Genomic DNA, 26,484 nt, shown 5'->3' with positions numbered 1-26,484 from the left:
CAATCTATATACTGCAACATTTATTTTGTTTACCTCCTAGTCTTCATTTTTTTTGTACTTCTATTGACATAACTTCCTAATAAACTACTTTAAATGCTTTGCTTTAATGATCTCTTTTGGAGTTTTGATTTGGTCAAGTTTTTCGCACTGGGTCAGAGGCCAAAATGCAAGTATTAGAAATACGATATCAGGGTGCACGCCTTTCTGCGGATGAATAATCTTACAGCAAAGGTATAGACTCCCCATATAGGCCGCCTGACCCAGTGGTGTGCCCTCTAGAGTGTGTTGCGGTTTGGCTTTTATAAATCCACCGGCAGCTTTCGTATTCGGACTATAGTCTTCAACTGTTTGACCTGTTCTCCACTATTTACAGTGTTTTTTCTTTTTGGCTATGAACGAGTGCACTTCTTTTTAACCAAAAGCCCTGCTATTTGAAATGTGAATTATCTATTGCACATCTGTTACTGGTTTATAACTTGAGACCCGGAGTCAGCCCAACCTGAGGCACAGTAGCTGAACAGAATGGTCTTAACTCTATGTTGGGTGCTCCAACAGCATCTCAACTAAAAGTACAACATTGAACCAGCTCCCAAATGTGTTGGCAGACAACAGGACTCACAGCATGACCATACAGGTCCATACATCCAGTATTCTGCCTTGGCCTGATCAGACGAAAGCATGGATCATGCCTAAAAAGCAAATATGATCTTACGGACAATTCATCCCTTTACACTTCACAGCTTCAATCCTTCATCAGAGGGGATCATGTCTCTCTACAGAGCGGTCATAACAGATTTCACACCCAACCAGCGTAGCCTGTGACAGGGTATTATCTTCCACATATATCTCAACATTACAAATGAAAGCTCTCCTCAAAAATCAGAGCAAGGCGAAGGCATTTCTTATGGCCTATGGCAGTCATCAGCCTGGTCTTTTCATCTCCACAAATTATTTATCATCACACAGGGAAACTGTTGCGGTATTTCAGACCGAGAGATTAAACCAAAAGGAACCAGCTATCAGGCAACCGGTGGGCAAGTCATCAACAAATCAAGGGTTTGGCCTAAAATGACATCTTTTAGAAGGATAAGGCATCAATGCGTCAAAAACTGAAAAACTCCTGTGGCATCTTCATGCTTCAATCATAGGTTCAGGGCCAGAGGAGTCTGAAAGGCTGCCGCGTGCACTGCTAGAATGACGCACAGAATTGAAGAGGATGTCCTTAATAACCTATAGCAGATGAATGAAAACACAGATTAGACAGGAAAAATCTGACACAATCATTTCCAACAAGGACACTCACCTGTGACATAAGACCATGCACTTGCTCAACAGTAATTTTCGAGCTATCACGGGTTGTCTTTGCCAGCTGAGATTCTTCATGCTGCCCATGTTATTAAAAAAAAAAAAAAATGCAAACTGTATTTCAGATTGGGATACCAAGCAAATGATAAAAGATGCCTTATAAACCTTTGGAGAATAAAGGACCACATAAGAAGAATATAAGCATTCACAATTTATTGTAACATCTTATGAAGTGTAGAGGTAATTTGCAGTATTTTAACTCTATACAAAGACAATATGTTGACTATAGGAGTGCATAATATCAATATAGCTCTTGAACTGGGTGACCACTGAAGTAGCGTAGGTTCGTCTATTGAGTCATTAAACCAAGTACAAGGCCCTCTCCCTGTGTGTTGTTCCTTCTTCGAAGGAGTGGCAGCAGGTCTGATTGGGTCTGATCTGATCTTAATCTAAATATTAGAATACAAATTTGCTCATAATGAAAGACACAAATTATATTCTTAGAAATTCAATTCAGGTCAAAACCTTGAACGTTAAACCACCATGTATGTTGCCAATATTAGAGGGCACAAAAACATATGCAGGTGAAATGTGTGATGAAGCTGGCCTGTTCGAACATTAAGATTAAGATTTGGTAATTGGATCTTCCATCATACTAGAATTTGGATGCTACATGTCATTATTGGATTAGGACTGGAGGAAGGCTTGAAGAGTGATTTCCTGTTCCAGTTTTGGATGGACCAAACAAGTTTCAGTTTCAGCAATTTCAATAATTTCAGCCTAATTTTGGCTGATTCATTCATTAAAAAAATAAAAAATATCCAGCAACTAGTTAAAAATCTCAGAGCGAGTAATAAGTCAAGAAAACTGTTAGGATTTGATGCCTCGAGATTTAGCCCATATTGAGCCCACAACGAGGTTCGCGGCGAAAAACAGAGTCTAACGAGACCAAGATCATCCGAAACGGAGCTCGGATGAAGGAGATACAAGCTTTTGAAGTCGGCACGAAACTCGAGGCGGCGAAGGACCGCCGGCGGCCGGCGGCGGGCAGCAGCGGCGCGGCCGCAGGCGGCGGCGCGCGGGACGCGCGACCCAGACGGGCGCGCGGCCCAGCCCGTGCCCGGGCCCGCGCGCAGGCGCGGCCCAGGCCCAGGCCCAGGCAGCCTGCCTGGCTCTTAACACCGGTCCACCATGGACCGAGCGGTCCACGACTGGGCCTGTGGACCGCGTGGGCATTTCCCACGAGTTTCTCGCGGTCCACGGCACTATTCCGTGGACCGGAGCGCGATCGGAGGGCCCAAGTGACTCCCGATCTTGATCCGACGGTCTGGGACGTGATTTGGGTTGATTAAGGACTTCTAAACCTAATCTAAGTCATGTTTAACCCTTTTAAAGGGGCCTGTGACGAACAGAGAGAGAGAGGTGTGGTTCGTTTTCTCAGCCGCACAGAACCCAAGAAGAGAGAAGAGAGAGGCGGAAGCGCTTAGAGACAAGGAGCAAGAGGCTCCTGGACAGCGGTCGCTAGGCACTTCAGAGGTTCAGGGGGTCTTCCAAAAGAGAGAGAGAGCTTTTGTGAGGAGAACTTCTAGTGAGAGAGAATTGGGTGTACAAAGGTTGAGGGTGAGATCTCCTCTTGTAAAATTTCTTTTTCATAGTGAAGTTTGCATGCCCCGTGGAGGCGAGCCCTTTTGTGGCTGATCCACGTATTTTGATTATTTTTTCTTTTTGTTTTGTTTCTTCTTTCTTCCTACTGCATCGCGTGGTACTGAAAAGGTCTTGGAAGGTGGTGTCCAGACCAGACATCCATCCAACAAGTGGTATCAGAGCAAAACGGTACAAGGACGCAGATTGCAGCGGTGGTGAGCAAGACTGAAGATGGAGAAGATAGGAACAATCAAGATGAAAATCAACAAGTTTGATGGTAAGAACAATTTCTCCTTGTGGCAAGCAAGGGTGAAGGACGTGCTCATCCAACAGGGGTTGATCGATGCTCTCTTATGCGATGAGAAGCCGACCACCATGGAGGTGCGGGATTGAAAACGGCTACAGATGCAGGCGGTGAGTACCATCCGCATGTACCTGACGGATGAGGTGGTGATCCATGTGCTGAGCGAGACTTCCCCGACGGTGCTGTGGTCGAAGCTCGAGTTGTACATGGTGAAGTCTCTCACCAATACTCTTTTCTTCTGGAGACAGTTCTACCAACTGCGGATGATTGAGGGACAGAACGTGCAGGAGCATCTAAGCCACTTCCAGAAGATCCTCACCGACCTCCTCAGCGTTGGTGAGAATGTTGAGGAGAAGACCAGGATGCTGGTTTTGCTGACGTCGCTTTCTCCTTCGTACGAGTCTTTGATGACTGCTCTTCTAGTGGGGAAGAGCACTATCAAGATGGACGAGGTCACCGTAGCGATACTCCAGAACGAGGTTCTCAGGAGGGAGAATCCAGCTTCGAGCTTAGGTGGCGATAGCTCAGCTTTGGCTTCTGGAGGAGCAGGAGACGGTAGACGGAGTGACAGGAGATCGCAACGAGGACGGTCCAAGTCTAGGAGGGACTTGAGCAAAACCAAGTGTTACCGGTGTGAGGAGTTGGGGCATCTAGCCAGAGATTGCCCTCAACTTAAAAATCGGACGGTGGCTGCTGTAGCGACGGCCGGCAGTGATTCAGATAGAGATGTCCTAGAGATATCTGACGAGGTATCTACTTCCCAGCAGTGGATATTAGATTCTGCATGCCCTTATCATGTATGTTGCAGAGAGGAGCAGCTTGACTCCGTGGAGAACAGTGGGGGCATTGTATATCTGCCGAATGGATTGAGCTGTGCGATCAGAGGCATTGGGACGGTCAGCTGGAAGACACATGACGGTGCAATGAGGAGATTGGAGGAGGTCCGATACATACCCGATTTCAGGCGGAATCTTATCTCACTTAACAGACTGGATTCGAGAGGCTACAGGACGGTAGCTGGTGGAGGAATCCTGAGGGTGCTATGCGGCAATAGGATTGTGCTAGAGGGAAAGAAGGGGAGCAGAGGACATTATTACCTGACAGGGAGCCCAGTGCGAGGTGGAGCTTCGGGAGCCAGACGGAGCCCAAAGCGAGGTGGAGCTCCAGGAGGCGGATCGGACACGAAACAGGAGACTCGGAAGGACGAGAGGCGACGTCGCAAGGTGAGATTCCCATTGCCGCAGGATGATGCCCCGAACAGGTCTCAGGTCAGGAGGAGCACAGCATACGACGGAGATGAGATCGAGCAGCCTGGCTTGACTCCCATGTTTGCCCATCCATGATCAGCAGGCGATTGCCCCAAGGTATGAGGGCGAGAAAATCCAGAAGCTCTCAGAGTTTGGAGGAGACCAAATATCGAGTCGAGGTGGAGATTGTTAGGATTTGACGTCTCGAGATTTAGCCCATATTGAGCCCACAGCGAGGTTCGCGGCGAAAAACGGAGTCCAACGAGACCAAGATCATCCGAAACGGAGCTTGGATGAAGGAGATACGAGCTTTTGAAGTCGGCACGAGACCCAGGCAGGCGGCGGCCCAACCGGGCGCGCGGCCCAGCCCGTGCGCGGGCCTGCGCGCAGGTGGACCAGGCTCGCACGCGCGGGCCGGCCCAGGCGGCCTGCTTGGCCCTTTACACCGATCCACCGTGGACCGAGCGGTCCACGGCTGGGCCTGTGGACCGCGTGGGCGTTTCCCACGCGTTTCTCGCGGTCCACGGCACTATTCCGTGGACCGGAGCACGATCGAAAGGCCCAGATAACTCCCGATCTTGATCCGACGGTCTGGGACATGATTTGGGTTGATTAAAGACTTCTAAACCTAATCTAAGTCATGTTTAACCCTTTTAAAGGGGCCTGTGACGAACTGAGAGAAAGAGAGGTGTGGTTCGTTTTCTCAGCCGCGCAGAATCCAAGAAGAGAGAAGAGAGAGGCGGAAGCACTAAGAGACAAGGAGCAGGAAGCTCCTGGACAGCGGTCGCCAGGCACTTCAGGGGTTCAGAGGGTCTTCCAAGAGAGAGTTTTTGTGAGGAAAACTTCTAGTGAAAGAGAATTGGGTGTACAAGGGTTGAGGGTGAGGTCTCCTCTTGTAAAATTTCTTTTTCATAGTGAAGTTTGCATGCCCCGTGGAGGCAAGCCCTTTTATGGCTGATCCACGTATTTTGATTGTTTTTTCTTTTTGTTTTGTTTCTTCTTTCTTCCTGCTGCATTGCGTAGTACTGAAAAGGTCTTGGAAGGTGGTGTCCAGGCCAGACATCCACCCAACAAAAACCAACTAGATATCATTTTAGTATATATTTTATTGCTCGGAACCCTAACTTAAATTATTTTGGTGGTTCCTAGACAGTATATGCATGTACATATCAAGGTTTTCCATCTTGGATAACATCCCAGCCAAGAAGTTCGTTTCTGTCTATATTTAGCACTCATCAATGAGGTATATATCAATTTAAGCCGTTTATGACTAAGCCAATATATATTCATGTAACCCAATACATCAATTAATCCAGCACCAACATGCTGGCTGACATTTTCCAATCCTTCTTTTCCAATTCAGGATAGGTTTTTCATTTAATTGTTAAATACTAAAATCAATGCGTTAAACAATTGTAATCTATGTTTTATTATAACAACAAAATTTTCTTATAAGAACAGAACAGTAGCACGGGTATAGGACTTTGAAGATTTGCAGACCATTGACATATCCATGGTATGGATTCCCATGCACAAATCAATGAGTGGAACTGAAAGAGGAGAGTGAAAGAACAGGATCACAAATCAGCATCTGGACAGATGCTCCTTGTGGCCCAATTCCATCTTGGATTCTATATGTCAGCCTTTCTATATGTCGTATGGGCTGAGATAAAATAAGATCAATGTTCATCTTAGGCTTACCCATGCGCTAAGGTTGCTAGGTATCAGGCTCTAAAAACCATGGTATGTATGTAAAAGATGGAAGCACTTATGCAAGAATATAGTCATTTTAAGGAATTTTAAAAAGTTAAAGTTCATGTTTCACATCAATTTCATAGTTTCATATATTGTTTTTTTGTTATATCTATCAGGATTAAGTTCTAGAATAGCCAAAGCTATGCAAGCCATCATCCATCCATCCATCTATATATATATATATATATATATATATATATATATATATATACACACAAATATGCGTGCATGTGTGTGTGTGTTTTGAGCACCAGTATCATCCTTCTATCTATCTATCTACCAATATGCACATAGACACACATATGCGTGCGTGCGTGTTTGTGTGTTTTGAACACTAATATCACAATGTTGCCAGAAACTTAGCCAGAAACATAACTTACAGATTTCAAACTAAATCTTAGGATAATACATTTCTTAATTGGAAGAAATGAAGAAATGACAAAAATTATGAACTTACTTGAACATACAATAAACCTGATTCAAAAACACATTACAGCTAAATCGACAACAACCCAGTCAATTCTAGCCAAAACTCATTTTTGGTCTTAATTTTGAAGTTTCAACAGAAGCTCAAATCATGATCTGATAAAGCTTGCAGCAACTTGCTCATTTGGCACATGGTTTGGCTTTAGCAGGAATGAAGAGTGATTGGTTATTCAGTAGAGGAGCAATGGTGATAATTAACAACATTTGTCACATATGGCAAATGACCTGTAAACTATGTTCTACATTTCCATTAAATATATATTTAGTGTCTTGAGGACTGATGAATTCATTACCATTAATGAGTACTGAGTGGTGAATATTTTGTTGGTTCATGGCATGACGAATTACTGCTGCCTACTGTTTATGTGTGGATGTCTTGTCGATGTTTTGCAGGCTTGTAGACGACTTCAGGTGAACTTAACACGTGTTTGTGTGGATTTGCTAATTTCAGTCGACTGCCATACAGCTCTTTGCTACTATTCACGTTATGATGGGGTACTGTTTTACATTCTTTTATTCCTCTTTGTCAATCACATCTTGCAACATGATTTTATGTGGCCATGGATAGGCAGAGTATGACCTGCTTGTGCAGAGTATGGAGGACCAAAGATGTCTTGCATTCAAGTTAAACTACAGTAACGTGGAGCTATATTGCACCCAAATATACAGCATCCCTCTAGAAAAAGCCTAAAATATTTCAAATTCAAGCAAAACTGAGAGCTCTTATTAACTGCTTGTACTATTTAAAATTGATTAATGAGATTATATCACAGTTGAGTCTATTGAGAGAAGACCAATAAACAAACTTACTATCATGCTAGATTAGAAGCCAAAGCCACAATTCCATTGTGAATGCATGAAGGCATGATAGAACCAACTCCATTATAAATCCACATGAACTCTTATAGATGAAGGCCTTATCCTCTGGTGATAATGCTTTTACATTTTATAAAATAATTCATACAACAAACCACTGGGCAAAAATGAACATATGAACATAAAGAGCTAGAAATAATGTACAAAAAAAAAAAAAGAGCACCATACACATTTGATATCACAATAACAAATATAAACCATTAGTATGAGACCACAAACACACCAAGTAATTATCATATGGCTCACAATGGTACACTACATTCAACATAATAGTTCTCATTCTAATTAACTACTTAGAATAACAACAAGCCCGTCTATGCCGTTATTTTCTCCATAATATCAGTGGTAAAATGACATATGCTGTGCCTGCAAGTACATCTATTTTCTCCCTAATAGCAAGACAAGAATATGTGATCTTTTTGCCAGAATTTTGAAGCCTTCAGATCCTTTCTTATGACTTTGTAATTGCAAAGCTCATGAACTCCCTTCCAACTTCACCAGAAAAGCAAGTAGCAATTATCACAACAAAATAAGACTCATAAAATGTAGTTCATAGAGAAGGGTTCCTTCCAGGTAATTCCTCATTTCAGTATGTTATATAAGTGGTATCCGGTTAAGAAAAGCTTCTTTGATTAGAAGAAAAATGTCTGCTGATTATGCCACCTCCATTTTGCATTCTATATCATGTCAATCAAGTTTTCGCATTATATATCAGCAAGGATGCATCAAAGTTACAAGAGTTGAATGACCTTCCTCAACTTTTGTATTTACATGATAAATACATTCAATGAAGTTAAATTCCTCCACTTCCAAGGTGAACCCTCAAAGAAATCCCCCGGACTAGAACCTAAAAGAAGTTTTACCATCTCTACCAGTAAAACTTCTCCAATATGCTTTCCTCAATCACGTTTTGTTGGCTGCAAAGTTAATGCTGTCACATAATTCTGTTAGAATCTGAGATCATATTGATGGAACAAAAATATTGCACAGAACTCTTTCCCTAAAAAAACTTTCCATAACATACTTAGATGCTCCTTGGTAAAATAGGCAGACTGAGTGCTTTGGAAGGATTCTCTAAATTTTGCTTTACAGGCATGTGGAAAGACATTAGTCATTCAGAGTCAGTTGGGAATAACTAAGTAATTGGTTATATCATATTTAACAAGTGATAAACACTGCTTATTAAAATTCTCAAATATCTGTTTGTGTCATCCAAACTTCAGACAAACTAGGACAAGACAAACAAACATTAAGCCAAAGCCAATCATCAACTACTGTACCAACATCTGTTGTAAGAACAATGTGAACTGACCTCTTTTTTTCGTTGCGAGGGCAAAAGGAAAGAACCCAAACGTGTATGAGCCAATTGATTTTCAGCATGCTCCAGTTTTTCCGCTGCATAAAAAGATAACAGATATATGTCAACTAAATCCTAATCCTATGCATGTGAACCTCCATGCATACAACTCCACCATGCTGCCATTTGCAACTTGCACGTCACTACAGAAGTTGAAGAGCTAAAAGTAAAACTCACCCAAATCAGAAATTTGCCCTGCAACATATTCACGGTTGCCTAAGAGTGGGGATGAAGATAGCGTGTTCACCCAGTATTTATTCCACAGAAGATCCAAGAGGTGGCAGTCCAAAGACGACTTGAAATAAGTTATATCCAAAGCATAATACTACAAGCAACAATCTACAATCAGTAAGATGAAGATATCCATATGCCCAAATGATGGGGGGAAATCATTTGACATTATCCATACACACCTGTTTGCAGTGAACCCCAAAATCTTCAATCTTGTTAAGTGGAATGGTCTGGTATTCTGATACAGGTTCATCAGGTGGTTTGTACCCCTGTGGATATGTCCTGAATGCACCAATCTCCACCTTCCCAGCTGAAACAGTCCTGGTGGGATCGATCACAACAGCCAAGAATGGCTCTTGAAACTGCTGATTAAGCATCTGGGTAGATACATCGATACCCGACAGCCAACATCCATATCCAGGGTGTGAGTGGTACCACCCAACGACATTCTCCAATCTTCCAGCCTATTTATATGTGAAGTCATTAGAATTAAATTTATCTTTGGCAAGGTATCAGCCAAAAGAAACAAAACAACTAGACAAATGCTAATTATTATGATATGTAAAATCAAAACATAAGCATCAAACTCTTTAGTATCAGTGTGTGCACTCAAAAATAACAACATTAAAATCAGGCTACAGCTAGGTCCTTGCTGGTATCTGAGAGCTCAAGTTTTCGCGATAAATGTGTGTATCAAATAACAATATCAGAATCAGGCTAATACTAGGACCGGGGTAGATAAAACTGTCTCACAAGCATCGAAGCTACACGGCACAACACGAGAATAACTAGGGTTAGATTTGGCCATTGTGAGAGCATAAGCATGTTCCTTTGTAAAAGATAACATTGCAAAGACTAGCCTTGGCGTTAAGCAGCTTGTTACTTGGGAGCAAACAATCATGCCCTAAAAGCAGGAACATCAAATTTGTGCAAGTATGGCATTGAGGAAAACTTTGATGCTGGTCCAACAACTGAATAAAATTAACGACTTTCTTGCAGATATCCAAGCCACATTTGGAAAATAAGAAGAAATATGTCTAGGGTTAGGGTTTTCAAAAAACTCCCTAATGAATAATAAGTGACTTCTGAGGGGGAACCGAGATATAGGCTTAGGGTTTATGGAACTACTCATCAGTAATCAGGAAATAAGAAGGAAAAAAAAAACACGCCTACAATTAGGGCCAGGGTCTACGAAACTAGTCATGAATGACAAGTAAAATTCTTTATGTAAGCTAGATAGATTGAACGGCATAAGAAGAACAAGGGCTAGGGTTAGGGCAATAATTTCTCATTCCGAAGTAACCGGCAAGCATCTTTCTTGTCTCGAGGGTATCATCCAAGAAATAGGTATTCTCTGTTGCTAGGGCTAGGGTATGGTGAAGGGGAAAAGGAAGTTAACCTGCTTGTTGGTCTGGGAGTAGTCGACCATGTACTCATAGGCGTCGGCCTGGGCGTTAACGCGGGTCTCGGTGCCCTCTACAGGTAGGGCGAAGGCGTCCATGACGACGATGGTGTCGCCGTCGGTCTTGCCCTGCATGAGGCCCATGACCTCGATGGTGCCACCGGAGCGGGCGTGGACCACCATCTTAAGGAGGGCCAGGGCGGAGATCTTCACCCGCCGAAAGAAGTTGGGGTCGTGCGCCCACGGCTTCTCCTGCTGGAACTTCGCCTGCGCCGCCTCGTCGTAGTAGTAGATCGCGTCCGCCTCCGCCGTCCCCGCCTCCATCGCCACGATGTTGTTCTCCAGCTCCCACGTCTGCCGCGCCATCGACGCCGACATCGAATCCATGGCGGTCGCTCCGGCGAGCCCTACTAGGATTTCCTCTGTGTGTGTGTGTTTTTGTGCTTTTCTCTTACCCTAGGGCAGAGCGAGTAAATTTGATGGGAGGTCAGGGGCTCGGAAGGAACTTCGAAGGGAAAAGGCGTCTGATAATGTCTCGGACAATCCCACTTACCGAACACGTGTCCCTTTAAAGTATCTACATATATATATATATATACCGGACATTTAACATCCGGTCCTTTGTTTAACCGGCGGTTGAATCATAGTAATTACGCGGTTTTACTTTGCCCAAAAATTTGCCCCCGTATTAACAACGCCTTTCCTTTCAGTTCCTTTTTGGCCGCAATTATGCCCCCATTTGACATACAGACCCCTATTGGAGACTTGAAGCTTCAGACGGGAGATAGTCGTCCAGTCACCAGGGACTAAACGTAAAATAGTTGTGCAAAATTTGCCAAGCACAGTCGCACAGATTAGGTGCATCCGGTGTTCAGGTTTAATTAAAATATAGATTGGATTTATCACTCACACATGTAGATTAAGATTTATATAACAAAAAAAGAGACCAAGCACTGCAGTAACAGGAGCTGGAAGCTATTTAAAATTCTGCATCCTCCGCCCCGCGCCCGGACCCCACCTCAAACTCTCAAAAATAAATTTTATATATATATATATACACACACACACACCGCATCCGGATCCCACCCATCTCAACCTCTCAAAAATAAATTTTATATATATATATATATATATATATATATATATATATATATATATATATATATATATATATATTGACATGTAAAAATTTAGAATAATTTTTCAGTATGCCACATGTCGAGATGTGAGAGGAGTCTCAATGGAATGAAATGTTGTGATGATATGTAAGGTTCTAGAATAATTTTTTAGTACGCCATATGTCGAGGTGCTTGAGGAGTCTCAATCGGATGGAAGACTTAAAGTGGCCGAAAGAGAAGGTTAGATGATAGCTAAGGTTTTGTGTTAGATATTTCCTTTCTTTTCCTCATTTTCAAGAGTCTTAATCGGGTGAGAGGCTGAGAGCAATCGAATACATCCAAAGATTTTCAAACTCAAATCTGCCCATCCTTTTGGTCACCACATTTTTTTCATATTTTTTTTTCTTAATTTTTTCTCTATTTTTCCATCCTCAAAAATTCCAATCGAGTGGGAGGCTTGGAGTAACTGAAAGGAAAGCTTAGATAATAGATGTGGTTTTGTGTTGAATATTTTCTTTCATTTTTTTGTTTGTGGGAGATTGGGAGCAGCCAAATATATCTAAAGATTTCGGATTCAAATCCCATCATAACCAGAATTTTTTTTATTTTTCTTTCTTTTTCATTGATTTTTTCTATATTTTCTCCATTTTTTTATTATTAAGGAGTCCCAATCGGGTGAGAGGCTTGGAGCGGTCGAAAAGGAAGCTTAGATGGTGGTTGGAGTTTTGTATTGGGTGTTTCCTTTCTTTTTTCCGTTCTTTGGAGTCTCAATCGAGTGAGAGGCTAGGAGTAGTCAAATATATCTAAAGATTTAGGACTCCAATCTTCTCACTCTCTTAATAATTAAGTTTATTTCTATATTTTTTTATTTTTATTGATTTTAATTTTTTTATTATTTTTTTTTTCATATTTCATTTATTTTTATTGATTTTTTTTATATTTTCTTTATTTTTTCTCTAATCTTCATGTCCTCATAATCCTCAATCGAGTGGAAGGCTTAGAACGGCTAAGAGGGAGTCAAGTAGGAGACTTGAAGCAACCGAAAGGGAAGCCTAGACAATGACGGCAGTTTTGTGTTGGGAGAAATTCTTTGTGCACCGTGGAAGATGTAGAAGATCCAACATGGAGCGCACTGTTTTATGTTGTCTACGTAGCCATCACTTTCCAACACATACTTAATGTATACGGTTTCACTTTTTTATTGAAAAATTTTATATGACGAAAATATTCATATTTTTTGAAAAATTTATGACATCCTGTGGTATATTATAACATTCTAATATTATCCAGAATATCATAATATAGAAAGAGTATTTTTATCCAACCACCTTCTAATATATATTTAATGCTTACAGTTTTATTTTTTTATTTAAAAATTTTAGATGACAAAAATATTTTTATTTTTTAAAAAAATTGTGACATCCTGTGCATATTATGACATCCTACGTTATATTATGACATCTTGTGAATAAAAATTATGATTTTTTAAATGTATAATTTTATAAATTTTTTAAAGAGTAGGAATAGAAGAAGATAGTGCACTTCATGTTAGATTATCTATACCATTTAGGATGCACAAAGAATTTCTCTGTGTTGGATTCATCTTTTTTATTTTTTCAAAAATCTCAATCGAGTAGGAAGTTAGCAGCGTCTGAATGTTTCGAAAAATTTAATCAAACCCCCACGAGTTGAATGCCAATATGTATATTATATATATATATATATATATATATATCAAATTTAAATGATTATATATTTTTTTAAATTTTTTTGATACAAATGGACGGTGATAAATTAATCAGCAGCTTCAGTGCGAAAAAAAATGAATAGAAAAGGCTGGGGTAGGGTCCCAGTGCAAAATCTTTGGGATGTCAAGCTTCTGTCAGGATGTTGCATATTTTAGCCTGCCATCACCGTCAAAATCTGAATGAAAGCAGAGCATATTGGCACAATCTCCAACACTCACGAAAGTTAATGCGCATGCAGTGCATCGGGGGAGGCAGACTGGTTCGCAAAGTTGATGGAATTCTGCGAGCAGATGTGCAAACTTTTTCAGTCAGTATTATTGATAGGATGTCACGAATGGGGTAACAAAATGTGTTCGAGAGATCAAAAAAATCAAGATAAAAAAAAAAAAGAGATTTTAAATTTAAAAAATATATATAGTATCTAATATGGATCTCCAGCGTGGCTACGATTAGATATATCCCCGACTCCATTCGAACTATGAAAGATGAATATTGATTGAACCATATATCCATAAGGAACCTAGAGATTCTTGAACACATTATATCGTGCTGGAAGCGGTTCTCCTCGATCCTCAATTTATATCAAAGACCTCATCTCAGCTCCGACTAACTATTTTAGATCGTTTATGTCCGAGCTACGATCTTTCGAGACAAAATTTATTTATTTTTTAAATAAAAAAATTTAGATAAATTTTTTTTTTCACAATCGAGTCTCTTAAAAAATATATATATATCTCTGAATCAACCTATACACCAAATTTGTAAAACAATCAAAACTTCGAGACGTATATGTCTCCGACTTCTCCTCTATAAATAAAGAAGTACAGAAACTCTCAAAGTAAGCTCTGGACTCTCACTCTTTCTTTTCATTGCTCTTCATTTTTGATTTGAACGTTGGAGAGTCTTCGTCGGAAAGTATCTCGATGAGAACTTTTTATAGATACTTGGACGAAGCTCCAGCAACAACGCCACTTCTGCCACTCTCATCTTGACCATCCGGCCTTAGGTGCAGAGATCAGAAGCAACAGAATCATTTTAAATTTTTTTTTTTTCTAAAGCTCGATTATTTATTTATTTTTCAAATATATATATATATATATATATTTGAAACAATCAGAAGACTGGCAGCAGCATTGTTCTGTTATTTTGTGATGCTCGTAGAAAGTCTGAAAACACTGCTCTGGGCCAGCATAGAAATTGGAAGTAGATTATTTTTGATGAGGAGAATGATAACAGTCAAAATGTCGACCAAAGCCTCATTTTAAACATTTTTCTTTTTGCGCATATTTAATTCCCGTTGTGGTTGACATGCCAAACTTTGGTCCTTCGACCGACATCGCATGCCTCAAACTAGAATAAAGAAATACCGGTCTTGCATGATTTAAGTGGTTCTCAGTAATTAAAATTCGCACCTCGCTGACGGACCATGGATGGAAAGTGCAGTGATCACAGATTTTTAACTTTAAACCAGCAAAGTGTCTTGCCAAATTACAGATTTTATTAAATCAAGGTAATGATCAAGTGTATGTTCATAATACAATTTATAAAAGAAGCCAACATTCGGAATGTTTCAAGCATAGAAAAAACAGTATTAAGGAACATGATGATATCTTAATTTGTTTAATATGCAATAAGTACAAAAGCCCTAGTCAAAACAAACACAAATGAAAGCTTTAATAAAGTGAAAAGTGAAAACTAGAAAAATTGGTGTACGGTTCTAAGAGTCATCAAGTTTAGGAACTTGGCCAATTTTCAAATCTGAAATATTAGAGGATCTGACAAACCCCCGGAACTTAAGATCAGCCGTCAGATCTTGGGCCACTTTTTTATTTTTTTTTGGGTGAAAAGATCTTGGGCCACTTCAAAGCTTACCTTAAACAAGGACCTTAAGGGATATGGAGATTCTTGATGAAAGGGAAGAATCTAGTGACCCATCTCCTCTAGAATTGGTTGGAAGGATTTTGAAACTTCCTTGGATGACTTGTATGTTACAGGGCGGTTCTATTGGCATCAAAGATCTAAAGATTTAAAGTTGACTGACTCAAAGAAGATGATTGAAATGTTGCTCACTTCCGCAAGATAGCCACAATTAGAAAAAGGAGGAACATTATTGATTCTATTGGGGAAGATGGGTTGGAGATAAAGAGCCAAAAGGATATCTCATGCAAACTTTATGAATTCTTTAAAGAGCTAACTAGGCAGTCTTTCTCCCCTTCATCCCTTATCAATTGAGACTCTCTATATGGTGGCTTTATCCTTGATCTTAGTGCTTTTACTAAAGACTTCAACTTGGATGAAGTCCAAAGTGCAATTTTCCCCTTAGGGGATCGAAAAGCTCAAAGTCCAGGTGGATTCTTTCTTCTCCTTCCTTCATAAATATTGCAACTTGATATTGGATGATATTATGGCACTTCTAGACGACTTTTATAAAGGTGTGCTAAACTTGTCTAGATTAAATTTTGCCTAGTCACTCTTTTACCAAGAAAAGGAGGATTCTCTCTCAATACATGACTTTAGATCCATTAGTTTACTTAATAGCCTGTATAAAATTATCCCTAAAGTTCTTGCATCTAGATTGGCTAAATTTCTTCCCTTCTTATTGATGAATCTTAGACAACTTTTAATAGGGGTTAGTTTATACTGGGGACTTTCTCTTCACTTTGCTTTGAGATAGGTAGTTTTCCCCCAAATGGATAAGTTAGACCTATATGCTTCTTTTCTTAGCCTCCATGGCAATTTTGGTTAATGGCACACTAGGTAGATGGATTAAGTGTAGACGAGAATTGAGATAAGGAGACTCACTTTCACTTGCTCTTTTCATTCTTGTCTTAGAGGCTTCTTTAGAACTCTTGAGCAAGTCAATACCTTGGAGCTCATTGAAGACATTGAAAATTGTAAATGGTTTACTAATATCAAAAGCCATCATTTGCCTAATGATACTCTCCTATTCTGCGGTGACAAGAGGAAGAGTCTGCTTGATGTTCAGCCTATTGTTCTTGTCTTTGGGCAAGTTTCGGTTATAAAGATTAATTTCTATAAAAACTTGATTTTATGCCTTAATAAAGATGTTAGAAAAGCGATTAATTTTGCTACTCTCATGAACTACATAAAAGGCTCTCTCTATTTAACATATAATTAAAGGAAAGTCAATATATTTTTTTTCACATAAAAAAAAAAATCTTGGCTTGCTCTTATATGATAGAAAATTGCGGAAATAGTGTTAGTTGCCCTACTTGAAAAAATTGGTTCTAAAAGGAAAATTATGATCTTGGAGAGGTAGACTCACTTTGGTTAATAAAATTCTCTATGTGATGCCATCTTACTTTCTGTCCATCTTCAAACTTCCGAAATGGATAATTAACAAAATTCATCAAATAAGATCATTTCTGTGTAAGGGTAGAGACAAGATTAGCGGCTTTCATTGCCTTGTCAATTGAGACCCCTTTGTGCCAAGCAAAAAAGGAGGGAGGTTCGGCATAATGAATATGAAGAATTTGCATCTCACCCTCCTTGCTATTGGGTGGAAGTTAATGTATGGCTCGGATGGCATTTGGTCCGATCAAATTATGAGAGTGGCTAACGCTCCCGTAGAAGATTTTGGCATGAGAGTTGTTGGTGCAAAAATCCACCCGCATCGGAGAAGCTGGAGTCGAGGGAGTCGCGGTCGCCGTCAGGACCTGCAAAAGAAGTCTAAATCGGAGTTGGGGTTGCTCCGGCAAGACCCTCCGACGCTCAAGTCAGTTTTCTGCCTCAACAAGAATGGAGTGCTCGAACGAAAATTTTAGCAGAGTTTTGGGATAGAAAATTAGAGCTTAGAGAATAACGTATCTGGGGTCCCCCTTTTATAGGCGGAGGGGGCAACAGACTGATAGCGATGTTTATAACCGTCTGGCAGTGGGCTGCCCAGGGTCAGGAGGAGTTTGTGGCGCAGAGTAGTGAAGTGGAATCGTGGGCATCACCGGGACATGCCACGTGGAGTCTGTTGCGGGGAGTGGAGCGGCGTCCGTTGTCGCGACTTGCCAAAGGGTGGAGGAATCGTGCGGTATCCGTCGCAGGAAGTGGAGCAGGATCGTGGCCATTATTGTGGTCTGCCAGGGAGTGATGGAGCCGCACGAAATCCGTCGCAGGAAGTGGGACAGAGTCATGGCCGTTACTGTGGCCTGCCAGGGAGTGATGGAGCCGCGCGGAATCTGTTGCAGGAAGTGGAGCAGAGTCGTGGCCGTTACTGCGGCCTGCTAGGGGGTCCAGGCCTGTCAGCTGAAGTTCGGTCGGAGTCCGGTCTCCATAAAAGCCCGGATGGGGATCATTTGTCGAGGAGTCTCGGCCAAGACCTGTCTACAATGGACATCCGAACGGAATTCGTCCATAATGAAAGCTTGGGTGAAGGCTTACGGTGGGAATCCGGCACGGGTCGCTCGTGGTAGAAATTTGAAGTAGATCGTTTGCAGCGGAAACTCGGAGTGGGTCGCTTGCGGTAGGAGCTTGGAGTCTGGCTCCCGTAGGAGTCCGGACGAAGTCTTCCTGCAGTCGAAGTCGGGGACGAGATCCGACTCCCGTAGGAGTCCGGACGAAGTCTACCTGCAATTAAAGCTGGGGGCGAAGTCCGGCTCTTGTAGGAGTCCGGACGGAATCTACCTGTAATTGAAGTCGGGGGCGAAGTCCGGCTCCCGTAGGAGTCCGGACGAAGTCTGCCTGCAAGTGAAGTCGTGGGCGGACTCCGGCTCCCGTGGGAGTCCGGACGAAGTCTGCCTGCAAGTGAAGTCATGGGCGGAGTCTGGCTCCCGTAGGATTCCGAGCGGAGTCTACCTGTAATTGAAGTCGGGGCGAAGTCCAGCTCCGTAGGAGTCCGGGCGAAGTCTCCCTGCAGCCGGAGTCGGAGACGAGGTCCGGCTCCCGTAGGAGTCCGGACGAAGTCTCCCTGCAGCCAGAGTCGGGGATGAGATCCGGCTCCCGTAGGAGTCCGAGAGAAGTCTACCTGCAATTGAAGTTGGGGGCGAAGTCCGGCTCCCGCAGGAGTCTGGACGAAGTCTACCTACAAGTGAAGTCGTGGGCGGAGTCCGGCTCCCGTAGGAGTCTGGACGAAGTCTATCTGCAAGTGACGTCGTGGGCGGAGTCCGGCTCCCGTAGGAGTCCGGACGAAGTCTGCCTGCAGCCGGAGTCGGGGACGAGGTCCGACTCCCGTAGGAGGCCGGACGAGGTCTTCCTGCAGCCGGAGTCGGGGACGAGGTCCGGCTCCTGTAGGAGTCCGGATGAGGTCTGCCTGCAAGTGAAGTTGGGGATGAGGTCCGGCTCCCGTAGGAGTCCGGGCGAAGTCTACCTATAAGTGAAGTCGTGGGCGGAGTCCGGCTCCCGTAGGAGTCCGGACGGAGTCTTCCTGCAGCCGGAGTCGGGGACGAGGTCCGGCTCCCGTAGGAGTCCGGGCGAAGTCTCCCTGCAGCCGGAGTCGAGGACGAAGTCCGGCTCTTGTAGGAGTCCGGACGTCGTGAAGAATCTGGTCGACGCTGGCGGGGGCTTGTCCGTCGGTAAAATTTGAGAGCGTTGCGGAGGCTCGGCCGCCAGAGAGGTTCAGAGAGATGTCGTCGGAGGTCGGAAGTCGATAGGATCTCCGGAGGATTACTCGCTGGGGGGTATTTTATACCCAACAAGAGTAAAGAGGAGCCTTGTGAATCTCTCTCCCATATGGAAAGAGAAAAAGTAGAGATGTGGGAGCACTTTGGAACTGCACATCTTTTTGCTCGAGGAACGGCGGCTATGTCAAATTTTGAGAGGATACTTGGATTGGCCCTTAAAAGTGTTCTGAAGGAGAATGTTTGTGTGGCTTCTCAATGACGTGGATGTTTCCGTGCTTGGAGGATAAAATTGTATGGTCCGCAGTCTGCTCAGTTGCATTGGCTGCCTCCCTTCTTCCATTCGTCCTTCTAGAATGGCTTACTCACCCACTTGAAAGCTTACAAGAAATGGTCTCTTCCCGGTTAAGTCTTATTAATTATAGCTTTATCAACAACGGAGCTCTATTTTGCCCCTGGTGTAAACCAAACTGGAAAGTTGCACTTCCAAAAGAGGTCCAGACTTTCTTTGGCTAGCTACGAAGAACAAGTTTCACACGGAAAATTCTAGCAAAAATAGGTTGGCCGGTGAGTGCAGGATGCACGCTATGTGGAGGTAATGCTGAAACTATTTTCCATTTATTCCGATGTGCCTTCTCTAAAAGCATATGGACCACCTTAGAAACTTTATTTAAATTAGAGAAGCTACCCCTCCAAACATCTCTCTCTTTGGACCTCATGGAGGCGCAAGAATAGTCAGCCATCGTTAAGGAAAGCTTGGGACAAACTTGTGATGGCACGCTTTTGGCACACATGGCATGCATGAAACCAAAGAATTTTCCTCAAGAAAAAAAAGGCTCTTCAACGGATGCTTCATTCTTTTCGGCTGTGGGAGAACATTGGTCCCTTGAAGGAGTTTGACGGGCATAGGAAAATTTGGTCATCTTTAGCATCGTTGGTTGCATCACAAAGTGTTCTTCCTCCTTGAGCTTCGGGTGTATGGAATTACCATGCTTTGGTGTATCGTGGTCTCCTAGGATGTGCCATTTGCTGTATTTCCAGTGAAACACTCTCTTCATTTCCTCTCTTCTTATAAATTGTTCATCTATATATTTGTACATTCACTCTTTTTCTAATCAATTAATTGGGGGAAGTTTTTCCCTTCTTCCACACTTTTAAAGAAAAAAAAGAGATGCTGAGAACTATAAAGAGAACTTCTAACAAGCAATAAGTATATTATATATATATATATATATATATATCAGCCACAAAAAAAAAAGTATTTGCAACAAAATATATACGTAGAACACCAAATAGGGATTTTAGATGAAAAAGAGTGCCCACAAAATGACAGGCATAAATGTATAAAGTTTTTTAAAATCAATCAAGATGCCACCGGAACAAAGTTTGCTTGATCATGAAATATCAAGGAGGAAAAGTTTTTCGCAACTCTTCAAGAATCAAGGGTCGTTATCTCAACTAAGTCAAACATGATCTCCACTCGCAACTTTCTCATATATAAAAATGAAAGGCATAACATTACTATGCTAAAAGACCAAAACACCGTAAGCGTTAGGTGATGCCCCATTCCCCCTTACTTTTGCACAAGTTTATGTCATTTTTTTCTCAAAATATTTACCTACTAATGAGACAGACGAGCAAGGGATGCACCACACCCTACGGTGCATTGTGCTAACTATCCATTGCATGATAAGCGGTCAGCAAATAATATGCACCATGTATATACATGTCATGTGCCCATACGCACATTGTTTATTGGTTGTGCACCTGTACAAATGATCTATAACTATGTGCATGTTGTTTGTGGGCTATCCATCACACGATGGATGATCAGTGCGATGCATCACAGCATGCAATGTACTACAAGTCTATAAAGCGTCAGCGCTCTATTGCAAGAGGCCTTCTCAAAAATAATTTACATAGAACCTATGTGATAAATAATAACCTTGATGACACCGCAACGGACATCAACTAGTATAAAGATTCATGGAGCATGATGCACCACAGTACACCGAATAGGGATATGTGATGGAAATGTTGGATCTTATCCTAAAGCAAAAATCAGAGCATGCACTCTGTTAGAATACAACATTATCATCAACATCTGTTGATGATAATGCAGGACAACATCTTGTAGAAAGTCATATCCCCTCTAGATCTGTTGTAAGACACGGAACTCTTCCTCAACGCAGGACAACATCTTGTAATAGGCATGATGGAGAATTCATCTAATGACATGTCTCTTGTAGAAAGTCGGACTGCAATTCATCAAGGCTAAAATATATTAAGAAGGGCTCAAGAAAAAAATTGTCGACCCACCATGCATGTGTTAACTCCTTTGAGGAACCAATCAACGGTCTAGTTGGCCTCTATGTACATATGTGGATTCGGAGTTTGAATCTCCTCTAGATCGGGACTGAATTGGAGAAGTCGAGTATAAATCACGAGAACCAATAGTGAAATGATTCGTTAAAACAAACCCTGCTAACATAAATGTCCAAAACATGACCACTTCCCACTTTATATACAGTGTCGCACTACCACTCGCTCATTCCCATGCCAAAAGACGGAACTACAATCTCGCAGTTAAGAAGAGGAGGAGGAGGAGGAGGAGGAGGAAGAGAAAGATATCTCCACAGATCCGCAATGCAAAAGCTCCTCAATCATCTCCTCGATGGACTCCTCATCCATGCACTTGACCTCCTCCTCACCATCTGCCACCGTCACCTTTGCTCTCTTAGTCTCTTGCTGAGAAGCTAAGCAACGCTTCTCCAGCTTTGCCATGAGGCTTGGCGACAGGGCCGACGATGTGCTCGAACCATTAGGATCCATCGGGAAGTTGGTTTTCGCTCTGGGCCCGCACATGAGCCTCGCAGCCTCGTCATACGCCCTGGCCGCATCCTCGGCAGTCTCAAAAGTCCCCAACCAAATCCTAGTTTTCCTGCAATAAAAGAAGCACGCGAGCGAGAGTGTTACCAATTTATAGGCTACATGACCACAAGACATCAATTCCTTTTTATAGAGTTGTACTGCAGCATGAGGGAGAGAATACAGGAGAGGATGCCGGATTTCGGAGACCCACGAGCCCCAGTGCCTCTGTCTGACTCCTCTGTATCTTTGTAACTTCGGCATGTCTGAAAGTGGAGATGAGCCTAAGGGAAGGGTTGTATATTAGAGAGGAGTTGTGGGGGAAGGGGATCTCCCTTCCTCCATCCCTTTTTATAGCTGGTGACTTGGAGAGGGGTTTCTCCCTACTCTATATAATCACAACAATGACATTAGTGAGTAGTAGGAACCCTGGCTTGTACAGCCCATCAAAGGCCCATTAAGCGATGGATCCAAATTTTATTCTTGTGCAAATCTCGATGCACTGATCAGATTAAGATCCAAAGGATGAGAAATAGTGAGTGGACCCAAATCGGACAGATGAGTGGTGGATATTCCTAACCCATATCCAATGTTATTCCAGCAAAGAAGGCGGGAGGCAATGAACGGATAGCACGGGATCTTTGTCTTGTGAGCTGCATGTTGGTGGGCGAGCAATGCCCATGGCGAGGAGGTGGGTCAGTGGGACCATCACGCGCCAAAGGCCCGAAAGGAAACTGTTAGCAATGTAGCATCCTCTTTGACTGGCCCATGTGTTAGCTCCATCTTTTCCTCCTTTTTAATCAGATACAATGCTCTGGTGTCATGTGATCTCATGGCCTGTGGGCACAGGGCTTTTTATTGCCAAGATGGGAACATCAGCAGATGAGATATTTCTAGTCGCCCACCTATGATGCCATGAATCTTCACATGGCGAGTGTAGTGTCACCCCCATTTTTTATCCATTTGTCGCAGGGGCGAAGCATCATCACCCTATGCTGAGTCATCCAAACGCAATAGTTTGTTATCTAGCTAACTAAATCCTTAGAAAGATCCAATCATAGGTAACAAAAAGTAGTACTTCTTTCTATGTCGCTTTGCATGTCTTGGTGCGAATTGTGTGGAACATGGAGATGGAGAACGGCTTTAATGGGGAGTAGATAGGGAGAGAGGAGAGAGCATATCACATGGAATCATTTCCTGGGCACATGAATGGCTTTGATTGTTAAAGGTTCAGGTAGGAAAGGTCCAAAGTTTGGGTGAGGATTGAGGGGGGATGCCCGAGTCCCATCAGTGTCATTTTGTGCGGAATTTCGGCAGGGTGAGGGACACTGCACGTGCGAAGGCATGCCCATGTGGGTAATGGAAAACGTGGCATGAGATGATTGGGTATGCAATTTTAGTCCATTCTAGATAGAAATGAGCACACGTCAGTGTGCAGGAGTTGTTAGGGTCTGGAGGTCGGCGAGCAAGTTTATCACGGTTTCTTTGTAAGCTTGGTCCACAATTTGATATCGTGAAAGAGAGCGAAAATAAATTCAATCTTGGAAAGGAATCCAAGGGAGGCTGCTGGTAGATTCATAAAAATTCTTATCAGAAATTATTAGATAGACTTAGCCTATTACATTGGCTATAGACTAGTACAATGAAGTTTGGGCCGCCCATCAAATCTGCAGGCCTGACAGGTCATGAGCCGTGCCTTGCACGGCCCGATAGACCTTGAGCTTAGGATCGTGCCAGACCGTGGTTCGGGATAAATGGGTCACGCTTGATATGGCCCATTTGAACCTTGGCCCATGGGCCTGAGCCGAGCCGTGCCGCGGCCAATGCCCATATATAAATTGCTTTGATATCTCAAACGCTGCTGCTGCCGGACAAGCACTTAGGGCAAGGCCAGCCACCAGGGGGCCCAAGACGCGGCTAATTCTAGCGCTGGCAGTGGCCAACTTTGTGTAGGAATGCATGGTTTGGGGCATGGTGTAGGGGTGTTCATGACATAATGTTTTAAGTTCGAGATTTGTGGCTCTGAGCTATGTGGGTTTGTTTGGTAGTAGACGTTGGGCCCAGGGATCGCTCAAAATGTTGACTTGGTGAAGCCATGAACCTGGCATGAGCAAAGTTGCGGAACGGATGGTCGCTGTACCTTGTGGTCTTCCACTGGGCCGTGGCCAACGGATCATTATGCCTTTTGAACGTAAAAGCATGGGCTTCCTGTCAACGTCACGTGGCCCATCTCTACGGCTCCCACACAGGCAGCAGGCTTTTCTGATGGCCCATTAATGGTAGCGCCTCGGTGGGAGACCCAAGCCTTCTTGCCCACGCTAAAGCCAGGAAAAGTTGTCCGAGTCCAAGCTGTAAATGATTTGGATATGAATCGTGCAAGATTCATATCCTGAACCAATAGAAGGATAAAATCTCATAGATTGGAACAGACGAAGGAATGTGCGATCCAAAATGTATTTGGCTATTAGTTCGATTGGATACCAACTTATATAGCTGATCATATGAAGATTATTTTATCAACTGCTGAGGCAGGTATCTTTTTTCTGATTTTTTGTATATTTTATTTTTTAATTCATACGGGTGAGTTTTTACTAGATTGACACAATAAATTTGGTTTTGCCAAAAGAAAGAAAGAAAAAAAAAAAAAACTAGTGAAAGATATAATAGCTGGCTTACCATGTTTCACCACTTGTTCATGTACCTATACACGTCCTTCCCTATACTAGTTAGTGCTACAACGTCATTCGACCAGGTGCTGGCTTTTGAAGCAAGAAATCAAAGTCGAGCTCTCACCATTCAATATTCGCCTACGCCAGGGATACAAAGGATCTCCTTTTCAGGGGACGGTCAGTCGGTCACGGGAATTTGTCATGCTTCGAGAAACCATGTCCCGTAACGTAGAACGTTGCTTAAACGACACATTTTTTTTTTTTGGTTTTTGGGTAAAGAAACGACACATTTAGAAGCAACCCTATGTACTATCAAATTCTACATGGATTTGTCCCTTCTATTCTCCCATTTAGGACTCTATTCTTCTTTGCAAATCCACGTGATACTCTTGTAGGTCTGCGGGTCGCATAACAGACCATATGCATTGAATGCAACATGCTAGAGTTTCAACTCCTATCAAGGCCTAAAATAATTGAAAATATAAAAGGAGTTCAATATCATTCAGCCGCATTTGATCACCAAATCCCCCATTTTTCAACCAACAATTGATTAGTCTCTCTCTCAAATAAAGGAAGCAATCAATGTCGTGATGCAGCATTAATTTAAGATATGTGAGGCATGACTATTATTAGTCAAGAGGTGAAAAAAATTATTGCATGCACCATATTAGTGTATGCCACTAATCATTGAGATATATTGCCGTACGTTAAAGGAGTGTAGGATGAATAGGATTCATGTTAATACATTTTGGCGATTGGTAGAGTGCACCAATATGACCGTGCATGCAGTGTATGCAATGATTTTTCTTGAAGGTGTGATCCAATATGCTTAAAAAATAAGCACCGTCGTTTGGTCATTGTACAGGGCTCTAACAGATGAGACAATCAAACGAATGTAGGAACATGATCTTCTTTATGATATTATAATAAATTTCCAGATATTCTCACCTGTCCAAAATGTCATGCCTTCGGACCCTGTCGTATTAACTTTGTTTAGAAGGGATATGAGCCGTGAGGATGGCTCTGCAGTCGTAATCACTGCCGCCATGATTTTATCTTTAGATTTACAAGACAAGAGAACAAGATGTTGGCAGTTTATAGGACCACAATTTCTACATGAATGTTGTCTTTTTTATCCCGCGAGGGACTAGTCTATTACTTCCTGGGCTGGTTAACCCGGGAGCTGTTCTCACAAGTGGTTGAATGGTCCTCTTACGCAAGTTTTTTGAAAGGGATCGATTCCCCCAGAAAGCAGAAGTAATGTTTGATTACAAGTGTCTCACCTCAAAGCTTTACGCTTTGGACGTGATTCCTCTCGTTACCATTACAAGGTCATGTGAAAGAACCAAAGATTCATCATCTTATTCCCACCCTCTCTCTCTAGATCTATGTGGAAACTTTATTTTAAATGAATAAAACTAAAATCCATATTATTAGGATTTGGGATAAACTATACTTTTGGTCCTCCAAATTTTATAAATATTATTAAATGATCTTTATAGTTTAAAAATCTTCAATTAGACACTTGGATTTTCAAGTATGATTGAATATAGTTCTTTCAACCAATTCCGATCAAATTCTAGTACCAAAATGTTGTACACGATGCTTATATTATATTTTTTTCTTATTGACATTAATCTCAACATATAATATTATATTTTTTTATTACTATTATATTTTTTAATAATATTTTATTATAAAGGGTGCTTTAGAAATTTTGTTTGTTTTTCTCTTCCACCCGTCCTACCTCCTGCGTCGCTTGCCCCCCTCCCCTCCTCGATGGTCTTTCCCCCACCGATGCTCATGCCCGCCCGCCACCCCATACGTGCTCGTGCCACCCGCTACCCCACGCGTGCTCGTGTCGTCCCCCTTCCTGCGACCGCACCGCTCCCCCCCTCCTCGGAGGT

General features: G+C 42.4%; 2 protein-coding genes across 2 annotated transcripts; both read right to left on the bottom strand.

The window, feature by feature from the left end:
• Positions 1-428: 428 nt before the first annotated feature.
• On the bottom strand, positions 429-11,129 carry LOC105050807 (COP9 signalosome complex subunit 5). Its single transcript, XM_010930972.4, has 6 exons — positions 10,605-11,129; positions 9,388-9,669; positions 9,152-9,299; positions 8,930-9,012; positions 1,304-1,384; positions 429-1,230 (listed from the first exon to the last, which is right to left on the bottom strand). Exons 1-6 carry the CDS (start codon positions 10,992-10,994, stop codon positions 1,132-1,134), a joined length of 1,083 nt encoding a protein of 360 aa, XP_010929274.1. The 5' UTR covers positions 10,995-11,129; the 3' UTR covers positions 429-1,131.
• A 10,348-nt stretch (positions 11,130-21,477) lies between these two features.
• LOC105050808 (ethylene-responsive transcription factor ERF003) lies at positions 21,478-22,272 on the bottom strand. Its single transcript, XM_010930974.4, has 2 exons — positions 22,093-22,272; positions 21,478-21,981 (listed from the first exon to the last, which is right to left on the bottom strand). Exons 1-2 carry the CDS (start codon positions 22,170-22,172, stop codon positions 21,627-21,629), a joined length of 435 nt encoding a protein of 144 aa, XP_010929276.1. The 5' UTR covers positions 22,173-22,272; the 3' UTR covers positions 21,478-21,626.
• Positions 22,273-26,484: the final 4,212 nt, after the last annotated feature.

This window comes from Elaeis guineensis, chromosome 8 (assembly GCF_000442705.2).
Source record: "Elaeis guineensis isolate ETL-2024a chromosome 8, EG11, whole genome shotgun sequence".
Taxonomy (NCBI): Eukaryota; Viridiplantae; Streptophyta; class Magnoliopsida; order Arecales; family Arecaceae; genus Elaeis; species Elaeis guineensis.
Note: the sequence above shows the minus strand (reverse complement) of the source record. Positions and strands in the feature narration are given on the sequence as shown.

Excerpts from the sequence above, each read along its gene's own strand:
- LOC105050807 (XM_010930972.4), bottom strand. The coding sequence starts at position 10,994 with ATGGATTCGATGTCGGCGTCGATGGCGCGGCAGACGTGGGAGCTGGAG. Across the intron at positions 9,670-10,604 it reads ACTCCCAGACCAACAAGCAG|GCTGGAAGATTGGAGAATGT; the intron begins GTTAACTTCCTT and ends ACATATAAATAG. Across the intron at positions 9,300-9,387 it reads TTGGGGTTCACTGCAAACAG|TATTATGCTTTGGATATAAC; the intron begins GTGTGTATGGAT and ends TGTTGCTTGTAG.
- LOC105050808 (XM_010930974.4), bottom strand. The coding sequence starts at position 22,172 with ATGCCGAAGTTACAAAGATACAGAGGAGTCAGACAGAGGCACTGGGGC. Across the intron at positions 21,982-22,092 it reads GAAATCCGGCATCCTCTCCT|GAAAACTAGGATTTGGTTGG; the intron begins GTATTCTCTCCC and ends CTTTTATTGCAG.